The sequence below is a fragment of the Sorghum bicolor genome, chromosome 3, assembly GCF_000003195.3.
Source record: "Sorghum bicolor cultivar BTx623 chromosome 3, Sorghum_bicolor_NCBIv3, whole genome shotgun sequence".
In the NCBI taxonomy this organism is placed as follows: domain Eukaryota; kingdom Viridiplantae; phylum Streptophyta; class Magnoliopsida; order Poales; family Poaceae; genus Sorghum; species Sorghum bicolor.
The window spans coordinates 69,795,454-69,810,649 of NC_012872.2; the positions used below are offsets into that span (position 1 = coordinate 69,795,454).

The 15,196-nt window shown below is 48.8% G+C and overlaps 2 protein-coding genes across 2 annotated transcripts; one reads left to right on the forward strand and one right to left on the reverse strand.

Annotated features, from left to right (window-relative positions):
- LOC8078665 (linoleate 9S-lipoxygenase 2) lies at nucleotides 1,456–5,254 on the reverse strand. The gene is made up of 7 exons (XM_002458860.2): nucleotides 4,943–5,254; nucleotides 4,349–4,641; nucleotides 4,014–4,251; nucleotides 3,556–3,894; nucleotides 3,360–3,445; nucleotides 2,554–3,236; nucleotides 1,456–2,471 (listed from the first exon to the last, which is right to left on the reverse strand). The coding sequence occupies exons 1-7, from the start codon at nucleotides 5,136–5,138 to the stop codon at nucleotides 1,700–1,702; spliced, it is 2,607 nt and encodes an 868-aa protein (XP_002458905.1). The 5' UTR covers nucleotides 5,139–5,254; the 3' UTR covers nucleotides 1,456–1,699.
- LOC110433772 lies at nucleotides 7,893–8,447 on the forward strand. Its single transcript, XM_021456342.1, has 2 exons — nucleotides 7,893–8,189; nucleotides 8,301–8,447. Exons 1-2 carry the CDS (start codon nucleotides 7,893–7,895, stop codon nucleotides 8,445–8,447), a joined length of 444 nt encoding a protein of 147 aa, XP_021312017.1.

Genomic DNA, 15,196 nt, shown 5'->3' on the forward strand with positions numbered 1-15,196 from the left:
ATGGAAATACAATAGCCTCCATTACTTGGAAACTAAAGGCAATATCTGGTCAATTATTATTAACTGAAAATACAGAGTCTCAACTGACCAGAACTGAAGCCCTCCTAATAAATCGAGTATCATTCGGTACTTAAGCCTGAATAATATGCTAAGAAAATAGAACACATGTTTGCTGAGAGAATCCTAAGTAACATAATGTAGAGAACGGTATGGCTAATAATGAGTCCCTAAGCCAAGCTAACTCAGTCAATATATACATACTCCGTCGGCGCAGCTCGGTAGATATGTCTTAACTTCCACTCCGTGTCGTGTAGATCCTTGGCGTTGAGCTCCTGAAATGACCTCTGCTGGTTGTAGTTCTACATGCGACACTGAACAGAGTCAGTTAAGCAACACATACCAAATTACTCAAATCATCAATAACAAATTAGAAGATATATTTATTGGCCATACATTATGGCATGCCCTTCCACTGCAGACCATGAGACCATCCTTGCCGGCCAACCTTCCGTCGTTACATCAAACAAGAAAACCACATCACCAAAGCACAGTAATTTGTTCAACAGGTAGATGATGTAGAGAAGAACGAGGAGGATGATAGTGTGACAACTGACCTGGGCGAGGTGGACAGCCTCACCGGCACCACCCCTGGATGTGGTAGGCATATCAACGGATCCGTCCACGGAGGCACCAGATCCAGTAGTGGGTTCACCGGAGCAGCTCCAGCAGGCTGTGAGACAAATAGGGATGGAAGCCAAGTAGAGACGGCACCGCCACGGCGCTGCCCGTGTTGAGGTTGCCACGTCGTTGGGAGGTCGGGCTAGGGGCAGCCGCGCGTCTGGGGTCGCCATGCCGAGGCATCGCCGCGCCGCCGTCCGCCTGCCGGGACGTGTGCAACGGAGCGCACCCTAGTGTCGAGAGGGGGATGGAAAAGGAGAAGAGGTGGAGGGAGAGAACTAGCCACCGCAGAGAGAACTACGGCGCCCTTGCTCGGAAGCCCGCGCACGAGGTCAGCACTAGCCACCGCAGAGAGGATGCAATGGGAGGAGGGTGAGAGAGCTAGGGTTAGAGCCGGTATATATATATATGACATGGGAGGAAACAATAGCACCGTCGATCACCAAATCCAACGGCCTTCATTCATTTCACTAACGTGGCCACCCTCGGACAGCGTCGTGGCCACACGTTCTCTTATCTTTAGATTTATAATAATAGAAGAAGGTCTCCACACATCTAGCAATTTTTTTCAAAAGAACAGCTTACGCAACATAGCAAGAAGCGGTAAGTGTCATGTCGTGTGGACCATGTGGGCATGTGCTATATTATAGATCCGTAGATGCAGAGTTTTTTTTTAATTATATGCCCTTTTCAAAATGTCCTGTGAAGTTGTGTGGTAAACTGGTAACTTGTCAGCCAACAATATATGAAAGAGAAGAGTGGAATGACTCAACCATCTTGCTTACACAAAATACAACCCGATTTTTTATTTAATAAAAAACAAGAGACAATACAGTTCATTTCCCCCTTTCACATTGTGAAATACTCCTACATAACCTTCTTTTACATGTCTGATGATGACATACTCCGTTATTTAAGAGAAAAATAGATGGAACACAAATGATAATAACTTTATTATTGGGGGACTGAAGAGAGCAACTGCTGCGGCTTCCGTATGGACCTCGCGCTCAGAACTCAGAACTCAGATGGAGATGCTGTTTGGAATGCCCTTGGCGGTGATGCCGGCGGCATCGCCATTCTTGTCGGAGGTGTTGGGGTAGAGCAGCGTGTAGGGGAACTTGGCCGGCCCGTTGCGGTTCTTGAGACTTGGGTCGGCGTTCATGGTCATCACGCGGCTCTCGATCTCGGTCAGCCGCGCCCCGAACCGCCGGAACGCCTCCTGCGCCTTGGCGTCCGACGTCCACTCCGGCGTGTCGCGCTGGCCGAGGTACACCTCGTCGGAGGAGTGGCTGGACAGGATCTCCAGCAGCGAGATGCCGACGAGTGTCTGGAACTGGCTCGTGATGGTGCGCACGAACACCTTCTCCGGGTTCTTCCCCAGCTCCGCGTACTCCTCGCTGCCCGGCGCCGGCATCGGCTTCCGGCTGACCGACGGACGGTTGGGAATGTACCCGGCGTACGGGTACTGCCCGAAGTTGACGGCGGCGTGGAGCGCCGACGCGATCCAGATGATGGTGGTGCAGGCCTTGACGAGCTCCGCCACCGTCTCCATCTTGGGCCACCATGGCTCGTCCTTGAGGTCGGCGTGCCCGACCTCGCGCACCTCCTTCCACCATGCCTGCAGCTCCACGTCCGCCTGCAGCACGCCGTCGTTGGGGTAGTAGATGCCCAGGTACTCCGTCACCCACTGCTCGATCGCGTGCCAGATTGCCAGCCCGTCCGACGCGTATGGGTAGTCCTCCACCAGCAGCTTCACCTTGTACGGGCTCGATGCATCGGCAACCGCCATGCCCCTGCATATTATTGCACATTTGTGCGTTAGTGTTGTTAGCGTCACTGTGCGCAATGCTAGTTAACTACACACGCCAGATTAACCTCTTGATTAGGTCGTCAGGGAGAGCCTGCTCGGTGAAGTTCCAGTTCTTGTAGATGACGGCGGACATCTCGAACGCGTACTGGCGCGGGAAGACGGTTGTCTCGAAGAGGCCGCCGGCGTTGACGAGCATCTGGCGTGCGTTGGAGTTGATGTTCATGGTGTCGCGGTAGTGCGGCAGCAGGAGCTTGTGGACGGGGTGCGTCACGCTGAGCTGCCGGTTGGTCGCGATGATGAACGGCTCCATGACGGCGTGCGTGTTGAGCCAGTGGCTGACCAGCTGGTGCCAGCAGTAGTCGGTGACGTTAGCGAAGGCCTTGGCGAGGTGCCACACCCAGGCCTCCGCGCCGGTGGTCGACGTGGGCGTGTACACGGTGCTCTTGGCGGTGGTCAGGCCGTCCCGGAGCTCCGGCAGGCTCAGCTCGATGGCCACCGGCACCAGCGTGCCGTCGCCGCGCAGGAACAGCACGGTCCTGGTGGCGTAGATGAAGTTGCCCTCCAGGTTGTTGATCCTGATCAGGAACGGCATGAAGTTGTCGTGGTGGTCCAGGATGTAGAGCCGGTTGCCTTCCAGCGCCTGCTGCACGGTGAGGCCCTCCAGCTTGTTCTCGAGGTGCGCCTCCGTGATGGTGCTCGTGTGGTCACCGTACTTGCTGGGGTCAAGGGTGCTTCTGGGAGGGAACTCCTGAAAACACGGCCGCCCGGGTAGAATTATTTAAGTCATATATACTAGCTATATATTATTCTTGAGTTGCAACTTTTCCATGTTCCAAGTCTACTGAGCGAGGATGCATTGTTGTTCCCTCACCGTGAGACGCCTGACGATCATGGGGTTGACGCCGGCGAGAATCTCCCGTCCAAACTCCTCATCGGTCATCCAACCTGTCTTGTCCTCTGCATATATAGCCAGAATAATCGAGATGACATTGGTAATCATATATATATAATAACGACTACTGAAGTAAAGGCAAGCTCCGCATCATTTGCACGCAGCGATGATCGACCTTTGATGATTTGCGGCATGGGGAGCTTGAGGAGGTAGTCGCCGCCGACGGGGAGGACGTCCTTGACGAGCTCGAGCGGGAACTGCTTCCGCAGGTCTTCAAGGACTGGTATTTTGGGCAGCTGGATGCCGCCCTCGTAGAGCTTGATGATGTCCTTGAAGGAGTTGAACTCGCCGGGCGACAGGTCGACGTAGGTGCGGATCGCCGGGATGACGGCGTTCACGAGCGCCTTGATCGCGTAGCCGTAGAAGTCCGACTTCTTGATGTGGCCGAAACGCTCGTCGCGCGGCACGTAGACGTCGCCCTCGACCACCGTCAGCCTTCTCTCGCTGTTGGGGTCTGTCGTCGTCGTGTCATCATCAAAATTAAGTTAAAATTGCTGCCGGCCGGCGTCCGTAGGTTAAAATTAACTTAAAAACGGGGAAGAAAACGAAGGAAAGGGATCGGAGGACACGCACCGGTTCTGGTGGGTTTCCGCCCGGTGCGGCAGCGGCGCGGGTAGGGGAGCTCCTTGTTGCCGCCGAGGACGGGCCGCGGGTTGCCGCTGTCAGGCAGGCCGAGGTCGTTGTAGACGTCGTAGCGGTAGACGCGGTCATGCTCCTTGTACGGGCCTTGCTGGTCGTCGCCCCTCAGGTTCCGGAGCTCGTCGTCGCGGTAAGGCTTGAGCGCCGCCGGCATCTGGCTGGGCAGGTACGTCTGTTCGTGCAGAGAGGAGAGAATTCATGTCAAGAGACTCTGCTCAGATCCTTGGTTTGCTGACGAACATTGGAATAATGGGCGGCGCGCTACTCACGTCGTTGGAGAAGAAGACGCGGTTGTAGCGGTACTTGGACTGCGGGTAGATCCATGAGTTGGCGACGAAGACGACGGTGCCGTGGCCGGGGACGTCGTCGAGGGTGATGGTCTTGAGGAAGAACTCGGAGGCGTGGTTGTTCTTGACGATGATGGCGCCTGGAATGCCCTGCTTCTCCACCTCCCAGTCGAAGGTGACGTGGAACTTGTTCTCGCCGGACAGAAGCGGCGGCGGGTTCAGCAGCCACTTCTCCAGGCTCGCCTCCGCGCCCACCTTCCCGCGGTTGCCATTGTCTGCACGCGCGCGCCACAGTACCATGGATTCAGAGTCCCACAGACGACCAACGTGTAAAATGTGCGCTCCTAATATGTTAATAAAAAGCATTATCCGATCTTTTTTTTGCCTAGATCCGGTTTACTATACTAATAAGTAGATTTAAAGTGGATTGATCTTCGTTTTCGTCATATTATATTGTTTTTGAAAACGACATTTTTTTTCACTCTGTTGTTAGTTGTTACTGATGCATGCAAGAGAACTGAGAGGGAGAGAATTAAGGAAGTCCGGCAGGGGAGGGAGGGTGCTGTCTGTGCTCACTGGGGTCGACGACGGTGGAGCTGATAAGCTGGCAGGTGACGCCGCGTCCGAGGAACTCGCCAACGCCGTCGAGGAGGGAGCCGGCGATGCTGGTGACGTCCAAGCCGAGCACGGTCTTGCGCACGAGCACCACGTTGCCCTTGAGCTGCGCATGCTTGTTGCTGCCCGTGATGTCTCCGATTATCTTTCCGATCATCTTCGGTTCTACCGGCGGAGCTAACTGCAAACTGCTACTTGTTCCTTGGAGTGGGAGTGGCTAGCAGCTGTGGGTATTGGCTGTGTGATGAGTGTGAGTGAGTGATGGCTGAGCGGGCAGGCCAGCTATTTATAGAGCGGGAGACACAGCTGGTGGCTCAGGAAGATATATTGAAGTCGTCGACTGTTATTAGAAACAAAACGTGTATCACGTTGCCGTGTTTGAACTACTCCGATCCCACGGTAAAACATATATACTTTCATCAGAGAAAGTTATGTTTTTGTAAAGCTTGACCAATGTTTAGTAAAAGTATTTGAGTTTGAGACTTATAACTTGGATCAATAGATCTGTGTTCGAATGCCTTTAAAGTAATATTGGTTTTCTTTAGCAATTGATGATATAATAAGAGAAATTAAGGGTCGAAATATATGTCATTTCACTTTTGCATGTCTAGTACAAACACATAGTGGATGTTGGTGAAACTTGTAAGACTATCCCCACACAAATAGCACAGATGACTAGTTTCTTTCCATTACAATATTCAGGTTTTTCTTGAAAATATTTTTCATTTATAGTTTTTTTGTTTCATTGTATCATTTCTGTACATACACCTGTTGCGTCTATGGGCATGAACTATGTACAGATATCATTGATCAATACCTTGGCTTAAACTTATTATCATCTCTCTTATCTTCCATTTCTTCTCACTCCAGTCACATGGCTATACAATTTCTATCAAAGCCAAATTAAGGTACTTGATAAAACCATGACTTAAGTCTTCTTGGCCCTCTTCTAAATGTAATTTTTGAACTATCTTGTGCGTTTTTATTATGGAGTCATGGTTACCTTTTTTTTTCGCGATGCAACTCTGTCTATTGGAGCCAGTACTACCTCAAGTAGTTGCAGACCAACCCTTTCATTGCGCCAACATCCATCCGTGCCTCAAGTCTCTCCCCCCCCCCCCCCCCCCCCAAAAAAAAAAACCGTTGAACAATCATTGGTGATCTACTGAGATCAGGCATGTAGCATGTTACCCATGCGCACTCTACAAGTCATCGGAAATGATATGACCACACCATATTTGTTTTCACTTAGGCCCTGTTTAGTTCTCCACCCAAAAATTTTTCATCCATCCCATCGAATCTTTAGACACATGCATGGAACATTAAATGTAGATAAAAAAATAAACTAATAACACAGTTTAGTTGAGAATCGCGAGACGAATCTTTTAAGCCTAGTTACTCCATGATTAGCCTTAAGTGCTACAGTAACCCACATATGCTAATGATAGATTAATTATGCTTAATAAATTTGTCTTGCAGTTTCCTGACGAGCTATGTAATTTGTTTTTTTATTAGTCTGTAAAAACCCCTCCCGACATCCTTCCGACATATCCGATGTGACATTCAAAAAATTTTCGTTCCCAATCTAAACAGGCCCTTATGACAACGTCTTGAGAAGAAAAAAAAGCTAAACGATTTCTATTGCGTTCCTCACGAGCTTCTCATGCATGAGTACGGAGGAGTAGTCATAATATACAAGTAGGCGTTTGTCTTGTTAAAGTTTACTACTCGTCATATCGAATGTTTGGACATATACATGGAGTATTAAATATAAACTATTTACAAAATTAAAAAGACAGCTGAAGAGTAATTTGAGAGACGGATCTTTTAACCCTAATTAGTTCATGATTGAATACTAATTATCAAATAAGACAAAACTGCTACAGTACATGTTAAACTTTAACATCCCAACAAAACACCCCCTAGACCTATTTCTCTCCAAGGTGACTGCCATGAAAGTTATCAGATTGAAACAATGATGGTTGGAATCGATAATTTGTTCGGTTATTTTCATTTCTAACAATGCCAATACTGATGTAAAACTTAGTGGGTGTTTGGTTGAGTTGTTAAAGTTAACAGGTACTGTAACACTTTTATGTTATTTGACAATTAGTGTCCAATCATGAACTAATTAGGCTCAAAAGATTCGTCCTGCAAATTACTCTCTAGCTGTGTTTTTAGTTTCGTAAATAGTCTATATTTAGTACTTCATACATATATTCAAATATTCAATGTGACGGACGATAAACTTTACCGTCTATAACCAAACAAGCCCTTATCATTAGAAAGACTTGGAAAGAGCGACTCGGCGAGTAGACATGTCGAGATAGCAATGCATAGAACACCAGATGTGGTGGAAGGTAATGGGGGAGTGACATGGGGATTTAAAATGCTTAAAAAAAATCCTTGGCGTATTAGTGTGTGACTTGGATAGCTCACATGCATATATGCAATCCTTCCCTTGGATGATCCTTGTAGTTTTCTTGTCTTTATTTATTGCCGTGACAAAAGTCCACAGTTTTAACTAATTGAACTGTAAACTACTATCTCTTTTCAAACCGCATAAATAACACATATAGATACCTTATTTTTGTTACAATATTTAAATTGTTTACTTGAAAATAATTTGTTTTAGATCATTTTGTTTCTTTATCTGTGTGTATTGCTTCTTTCATCATGTGACCCCTCTCTTGTATCCATCAGCAAAAACCTCACATGCCATCGTTAATCAATTTTTTTTTGGTTAAAACTAGTCGACTTTCTCTCACCTTTTTTTAATTCCTATCTCAGTTTATGTACTTCCATCAAATCAAGGTAACCTTTTGGAAACAAGCTTTAAGTTTTTTTTGGTAAACTTTATTTTTTTAATAATTACATTATGTAGACCTCTTATAAATTATTTACTTTCACCATGTTTCTAAAGAAAGTCGTTTTGAGATTGTCCTCGAGCAAGGGCACGTCGCCGGTGCCGCGGCTGTCCCACCTATGGCAGTCCTCGAGCGAGTTCTGCGGCTCATGGGCGTCGGCGGCACAACACCGTGCCTCGACGGTGGGGGCGCGGCGTTCAACTCCTCTGCCCGACACTGCTTCCGTGAACTCGCGCACGGTCACCATTAGCTCCGGCGCCAGCTTGGCACCTACGGCCACCTCCGAGAATCTTGTCGAACATAGCTCGAAAGTTGGCGTCCTCGTCTACCTCGCCTCTGAGGTAAACAACATCATAATCTGTGTTTACAATTAAACTATTGTGTTGATTTTTTCAAAGAAAAAAACATTGTGTTTGAATCTAATCTTCCAATGGTGTATTGATTAATTTCAGGTGCTGATTCACTTTGCTTCCTTTTTGCTCGTTTGGAACGCTGCCAGGGACAACAAGAAGACGCGCATCATTCCCCACCACGGCGCCACGTGCTGGCGTGCTGCTGGCAATCCAGTGATCCACAATGGCCCTGTTTGGATACTCTAGCTCGGCTAGAAGTTAGAGTTAGTTTCTAGCTCAAGACTAGCCTTAAACTAGCTCTAGCCGAAGACATGTTTGGATGCAAGGGTTAGAATGACAATATCTAATCATTTGACTCATTTAAACCATCTTTCTATTCGGATTTGGTGTGGCAGGCTCTCGTGTGGCCTCCCCCGCTTACAAATGACACAAATAAATTATTTTTACAAATCAAGCATCGAAACCATATTAAATTTTAAATTGTCCATACAAATGACATGTCTCACACGAACTTACAAGTCCTCAATCAAGTTAAACAAAAAATTTTACACTCCATGAAACAAAGCATGAGCTAATTCATCACGGAAGGCATTCATGTTGACATCTTCAATAAGAGGTTCATCTTCTGGCCATGTTGATGCCGCAGAACTAGGCATTGGGTTATAATTTTCATCCGCATCACAGGCAGCAAATTCTCTATCCGCAATTCTGCTCTCTCGAATAAAATTATGAATAGCCATACAAGCAACAATAATTCTAGTTTGCTTCTCTTCTGAAAATCTTGGCATGTTCAACATAATCCTAAATTTCATCTTGAACACTCCAAAAGTTCGCTCAATGACATTTCTAACTTTGGCATGTGCATGGTTGAAGATTTCTTTCATACCTTGTTGAAAGGTCCTTGTTTAGTTTTGGTAATTGAGTGACAACTTAGGTGGACTAATAGTGTTTATGTGAGATACACAGGAGATTAGTCCACAGGTGATTTTGTGATGATGGAGGAGCTCATTGCATATGAGACATGACATGGAGTCATGTGACCGAGGTGGAGAAGATCAAGATGAGGCTTGGCTCGATGGACCGGTTGCAAGAGTGAAGGGCAAGTCGGAGGCTTTGAAGCGAGGGACCGCGTGTGACGGTGAAGCTTGAGCAAGACTTGGCGCCGATGGACCAAGGCAACGGTGAAGAGCAAGTGAGGTCAAGATCGATGAACCAATACGGTCACGTGATGATATGAAGTGGATCATATCATTTGGTGATTGGTTGGTGCATGTGTTGCATCAACATTAGAGGAGATGGAATGGAAAGCGCAAGGCAAAGGTATAACCTAGGGCATTTCCATTTTACCGGTCATAGGTGTGTAGAGAAGTTTATGACCGGATTTAGGATAGATGGCCGTACTATCAAGAGGGGCAAACTTGTTTGCATATCGGTCATCTAGTGCCACTTGAGCGATCTAACTTTGCATACGTGTTAGGATCGAGTGGCGTGGCAAGTTGAGAGGCTAACTCCTTTGGGAAATTGTTTGTGAAAATGCTAACACACATGCACATGGTGGTGTACACTTGGTGGTGTTGGCACACTTTACAAAGGAGGTGGAGTTCCTAGGGTTGAGAGGCGTGTGGGTTCCTCTCTCCCTCCCGCCGAGCTTGCTCGGCGGGATTCGACGCTTTTGAGAAAATAAAGTGTATATTTTCTATTGCGCCGGTGGGAATTTTGGTGAAGTCGCGGGAGTGTTTTTCTCTCCGAGAAACACTCAACGGACGCTGAGTGCGGAGGCACCGGACGCTGGCCTCAGCGTCCGGTGTGCTTGACCCTGCTAGGGTTAAGCACCGGACGCACTCTGAGAGCGTCCGGTGGTAAGCGTCCGGTGTGAGGGGTTTTTGCAACCCTCTCTGCGCACGAGTCCGGTGAGCACCGGACCGTCCGGTGCCCAGCGTCCGGTGAGGTCGCGAGTTTGACACCTTCTCTGCGCACGAGTCCGGTGAGCACCGGACCGTCCGGTGTGGACTAGTTGAGCGTCCGGTGGTGCTGTGTCAGGCGCGAGCACGAGGTAGCCGTTGGCGGCAACGGTCGAGTTCAAACGGCTAGTGACACGTGGCAGTTAGCTGAGCACCGGACGCTGGGTGTTGAGCGTCCGGTGGCCACGTTTTTCGCCCAGTGAAGGGGCAACGGCTAGTTTCGCCCTTGGGGCTATAAATAGAAGTGGTGGCCGGCCTTGGCCGGTGCTGAGCACCCTTGGGACTTAGTGTCCATGCTTGGGGAGTGCTAGGAAAGCCTCTAACTCACTTGTGCTTGCAAGAGTGCGAATCAATAGCGAGTGAGTGATTCTAGTGCGTTGCATTGAGAGATTGCATCGAGTGGCACTAGGTGTTCGTGTTGCAAGCCGGTGGTGCTTGTTACTCTTGGAGGTTGCCACCTCCTAGACGGCTTGGTGGCTTGTGACTCCGTCGAAGCATGCAAGAAGATTGTGCGGTGCTCCGGAGAAGAGATTGTGAGGGGTACGGTGCTCACCCCGCGGGGATCGCGAAGAGCAACTCTAGTTGAGCGAGACGTGAAGAGCGACAAGTGGTCCGGCCGGGTCAAGTGCTAGAGCTTGTGGTAAGCACTCCACGTGGGAGAGTGTGACTTGCGGGTCACCACTAGCAAGAGGACCGGCGGCAACCTTGGAGCTTGTCTCAACGGGGACGTAGCTTGGTGGCAACCAAGTGAACCTCGGGAGAAAATCATCGTGTCAACTTTGTTCTTCCCGTTGGTTTGCAAGTCCCTAACACAAGCTTGTATTTACATTCATATATTTGTGCTTGTGTAGTTGCTCTTGTAATTAGTTAGCTTGTGTAGCTTTCTAGGTACCTTCTTGCTTGTGTAGCTAGAAGTAGTTCCCCTTGCGTGACTAATTTGGTTTGTGTAATCTTGTTAGTCACATTGCTTGGTTTGTGTAGCTAAGTAAGTTGCGCTCTCTAATTTGGCATTAGTTGCCTTGTTATTGAGCTTGCTAGTGAGCTTAGGCTTTGTGCGATTTGCCTCACTAGTTTGTGTAGGAGCTCCCCCGGTTTGCAAAGTACTAGTTGCATAGGTTTGTGTGACCTTGCTCCTAGAATTGATTAGGTGAGCTCTTGCTAAGGTAGCACCTTGCTTGCTTGTTTAGGATCTTTTCAAGGTGCTAGAGAACTTAGATAGAGGGGTGTAGTCTTGGCTAGACCGATAGCTTTAATTCCGCATTTGTTTCGGTTAGCCGGCGCGATAAGTTTTAGAAAGGACTATTCACCCCCCCCCCCCTCTAGTCCGCCATCTCGACCCTTCACTTGTGGCGGTGGGCCATTTCTCCATTGCTCCACATGGTACCTTGTACATCTGTATGGTGAAAGGTAGCCCGACCGGTTTGGGTACCCTGCATCAACCACATAATACTTCCCTACACATTTTCAAAGGCTCACAGTGAGATAGATAAACAAATGTAATTAGATACAAGTTGCAAGACTGTTCAAGTAGCAAACCTGATGGCGGATGTGGAAATTTGTGATGATGACTAGTTATGGCATCTTTGAAAACTCTCATGTCGTGTGCTGAACCAGGCCATCCCGACAACACAAAGGTAAATCTCATGTCGAAATCACAAATAGCAAGTACATTCTGACTGGTCTCATTGTGTCTGTTCAAGTATGGAATCCTCTTACTCTTATCCACCACAACCTTCACATGTGTCCCATCTATAGCTCCTATGCACTCATTGAAGTGTGGCTAGAATGCTGGATTTTCTAAATTTGGATGCACCTCTGAAAATGTTGGGTCCTTGGGTTTAATGTTGTGATGTGCTAACCTAAGGAGACATCTCAAAACTCTGTTAAATGTCCTACTTACTGTCTCCAGAGACCTCCTAAAACGATTATCAGCCTGTCTAACTGACTGTGGTGCACCAACAATCCATAAAAACATAGCAAGAGCCTCTACAGATGTCATTTCCTTAGTGGACTTCAACCCATACCTCTCAACCAAAGTATTATGTAGCCTGTAAAATAAAGGTCTCTCAACCCTAAACAAGTTGTAACATTGGGTATCTCGGGATAGTGTCTCATGCACCCAATCCAAACCAGAATCCCCAGTGACTCACTTAGGTAGTTTCATGAAATAGTTATCAGAGTACATACCCAAGATATGAACCAACTGCAGAATCAAATTTTGTTGCTGCATCAAATTGTTGTGGCACATGGATATAATTTCATCCTCACTTGAGTTGCCTCCATCATCTTGTTCTTCCTCACTTGAGTTCCCTCCATCATCTTCTTCCTGCTTGATTTATGTAAAAAAAACTATCAGCACATACCATAAAGGTTCATGGATAAATTTAAATAGGTTCAGCACTTGACATCATAGCTCATGGATAAATTCAAGAAATTAATACTCCAACACTTGACATCATAGCTCATGGATGAATTTAAATAGGTTCAGCACATAGCATAAAGGTTTATTACACCACAAAGCAAATAGTTCAACGCCTCACACACAGATATAGGTTCAACACATAACATAAAGGTTTATTACAGCACATAGTTCAACGCCTCACTACTCCATATTGTTGTCAGTGCACCATTTCTTGAAGTAACCCAACCTAAGCTCAGGAGTTAACTGGCCACAAAAGAACTCCCTTTGGTACTCTGTTGCAAACAACTTTGACATAGCATACACGTTGTCCACGGTTTTCTCAACGCCACACTCAAATGCAAGCTCCTGACACATCTTGACAGAAAATGCAGCCTTCTCATTTGCACGTTTCTGTATTTGCTTAGTGTTCGCTGCAACAGACTCTTTGAAAGTACTGGCTATCTCCTTCACAATCTTGACCATTGGGCTCTTGGTCCTCTTCACTGGACTGGTCAAAGTGCTTGTAGTGCTGCTGAATGCCCTCTTGCCTTTCTGGCTCCTCTGACTGCTTCTAGTAGTAGGTGTTCCTTCAAACCCTTCCTCTTCATTTTCTGTTCCTGCATCTTGGCCCTCATTGTCACCATAATCATCTCCAGGAACAAAGGCTGTGGTTCCATCCACAGTGTAGCCTCTGAATAGTTCATCAAGCAAATCCTCGTTTCCTGGAGGGCTGGTCAACAACTTCTTTAGGTAAGGTTTTTTCTGTTAAGATATGAGAGCAAAAAAACATGATCAGAAACTAGTTCAGTAGATTTTGCACAATACACATTTTACAAGGAAACACTATACCTCTGTGTGTGTTTGCCAGAAATCATGATCCGCATCAATAGATCCATCTGGTTTCCTCCCCAACCCTGTGTGCACTTGCAAGTACCGCCAGAAGGCATGGGTGTTTCTGAGCACGCCTATTTGGTTCTTCACTTGTCCACGGCTGTACACCAAACCCCTTCTAGCAAGTAAGCCATCGACAACAGCTTGGTACCCTTCACCACTCATTTGTGAACCAGTGTACGTTCCTGCTCTGCGTTGCTCTATACACAATTCTAACAAGCAAGCATTATTTGCATCATTCCATTGGGCTCGACTGGAGTGGCTCACCGGAGGACCGCCGGAGCTCCCTAACTCCTCCCCATCATCCTCCATAGCTGCATCATGGTTGAAGAAGGGAGTGCTGGAGGCAGTTGGTTGCCCACGGACGGCGCGAGTGCTCGTTGTGGTGCTCGGTGCCCTCGTTCCTCGGGGGCGAGGTCCGCTGGGGATGCGTTGGCCGGTGCTGCCACGGGGCACCGTGTTGGCGCGCTGGGGACGCCGGCCTGGTGTTGCGGAGGCCGAGTTGGCGCGCTGCCGAACGACGCCGCCCGCCGAGGTTCCGCATCCGCGACCGGCTGCCGCCGAGGAGGAGCCACCAAATTGCAGTTGACGGGCGTAGGGTGCTGCCGGAGTCGCCGTCCTGTCTCCTGCTCCGACGCGTGGTGGGCGATATGGAGGGAGCCCGGTGCCCCTGACGCGGACAGGGGTGAGGTCGCTGTCGTCGCGGAGGATGTCACCGTACAGCTGAAGCCCCGGAAAATCCTCCTCCGCCGGCACTTGCGAGTTCAGGTCAAAGGCGTCGTGGCTAGACGACCTTCCCGGAACTTGCGAGCACCAGGAGAAGTCGTCTCCGTCCATGGCGCACTTCTCCTGCATAGAAGAGGCGACTGTTAGTACGAGCAGAGAGGGCGAGCAGGGTACGCGGCGAGGGCGACCAGGAGGATGAGCAGAGATGGCGCGGTCGAACCTCGGCGGGGGAACAGAGCTGCTGGCGGCGGCGACCAAGAAGAGGATTAGGTTTTCCAGTGGCTGGTGGCGGCGGCCAAGAAGCTCGCGTGCGGCGTGCGGCCAGGAAGGGGATCAGGTGTGGGCTGGATGAGAACTAGCCCAAATAATCACCCCTTTGGAGGGATAGTTTTTTTTATGGGCTAGTTGCAAAAAAAAACTAACTCTAGCCCTCCTGTTTGGCTACTATGGGCTAGTTGAGCCCAAACTAGCTCTTTCCCTAAGATCCAAACAGGGCCAATGACGAGGAGCTAGGGAAGCTGCTGGCCAGCGTCACCATCGTGTACGGCGTGCTGGTGCCCAAGAAGATGGAGAAAGGTGGTGGCGTCGGTGATGGTTGTGGCCGTGTGAGCAGCTGTGAACGCGGTGGCAGAGCTCGAGCACGGCAATGGCGAGTCGAGTGCGACGGCCTCACAGAGTAGCGTGGAGCGCCACCGCAGGCGGCACCGTGGCCGCGGCCGCGAGTCCCCGGTCACGCTCATGGCTGACCACGATGCGCTCCTCCGTTGAGGCAAAGCGCGCGGCCGCGGGCGCTCCGCCTCGCGTACACGCCGTGTATTCCTGTACGCATACGTGGCTTACAGCAGGGCCATATACACAAGAGGAGTAGAAAATAGTATATGGATTGAAGGAAATATAAAACTATAATAGCATTTTTTTAAACAGTATTCCTATGTGTCAACCGCCGGTTAATTTGGGAACGTCTCTCAACTGTTTTTTAGCCGTCGGATGGCGTCTGATCCGTTTACTCGAGCGAA

What these genes read in the sequence shown, in the direction of transcription:
- LOC8078665 (XM_002458860.2), bottom strand. Translation starts at nt 5,138, where the DNA reads ATGATCGGAAAGATAATCGGAGACATCACGGGCAGCAACAAGCATGCG. An exon ending in GCGTCTTCTTCTCCAACGAC is followed by an intron (nt 4,252 to 4,348) that starts GTGAGTAGCGCG and finishes CTGCACGAACAG; the next exon opens with ACGTACCTGCCCAGCCAGAT. An exon ending in CCTGACGACCTAATCAAGAG is followed by an intron (nt 2,472 to 2,553) that starts GTTAATCTGGCG and finishes AATAATATGCAG; the next exon opens with GGGCATGGCGGTTGCCGATG.
- LOC110433772 (XM_021456342.1), top strand. Translation starts at nt 7,893, where the DNA reads ATGTTTCTAAAGAAAGTCGTTTTGAGATTGTCCTCGAGCAAGGGCACG. An exon ending in TCGTCTACCTCGCCTCTGAG is followed by an intron (nt 8,190 to 8,300) that starts GTAAACAACATC and finishes GATTAATTTCAG; the next exon opens with GTGCTGATTCACTTTGCTTC.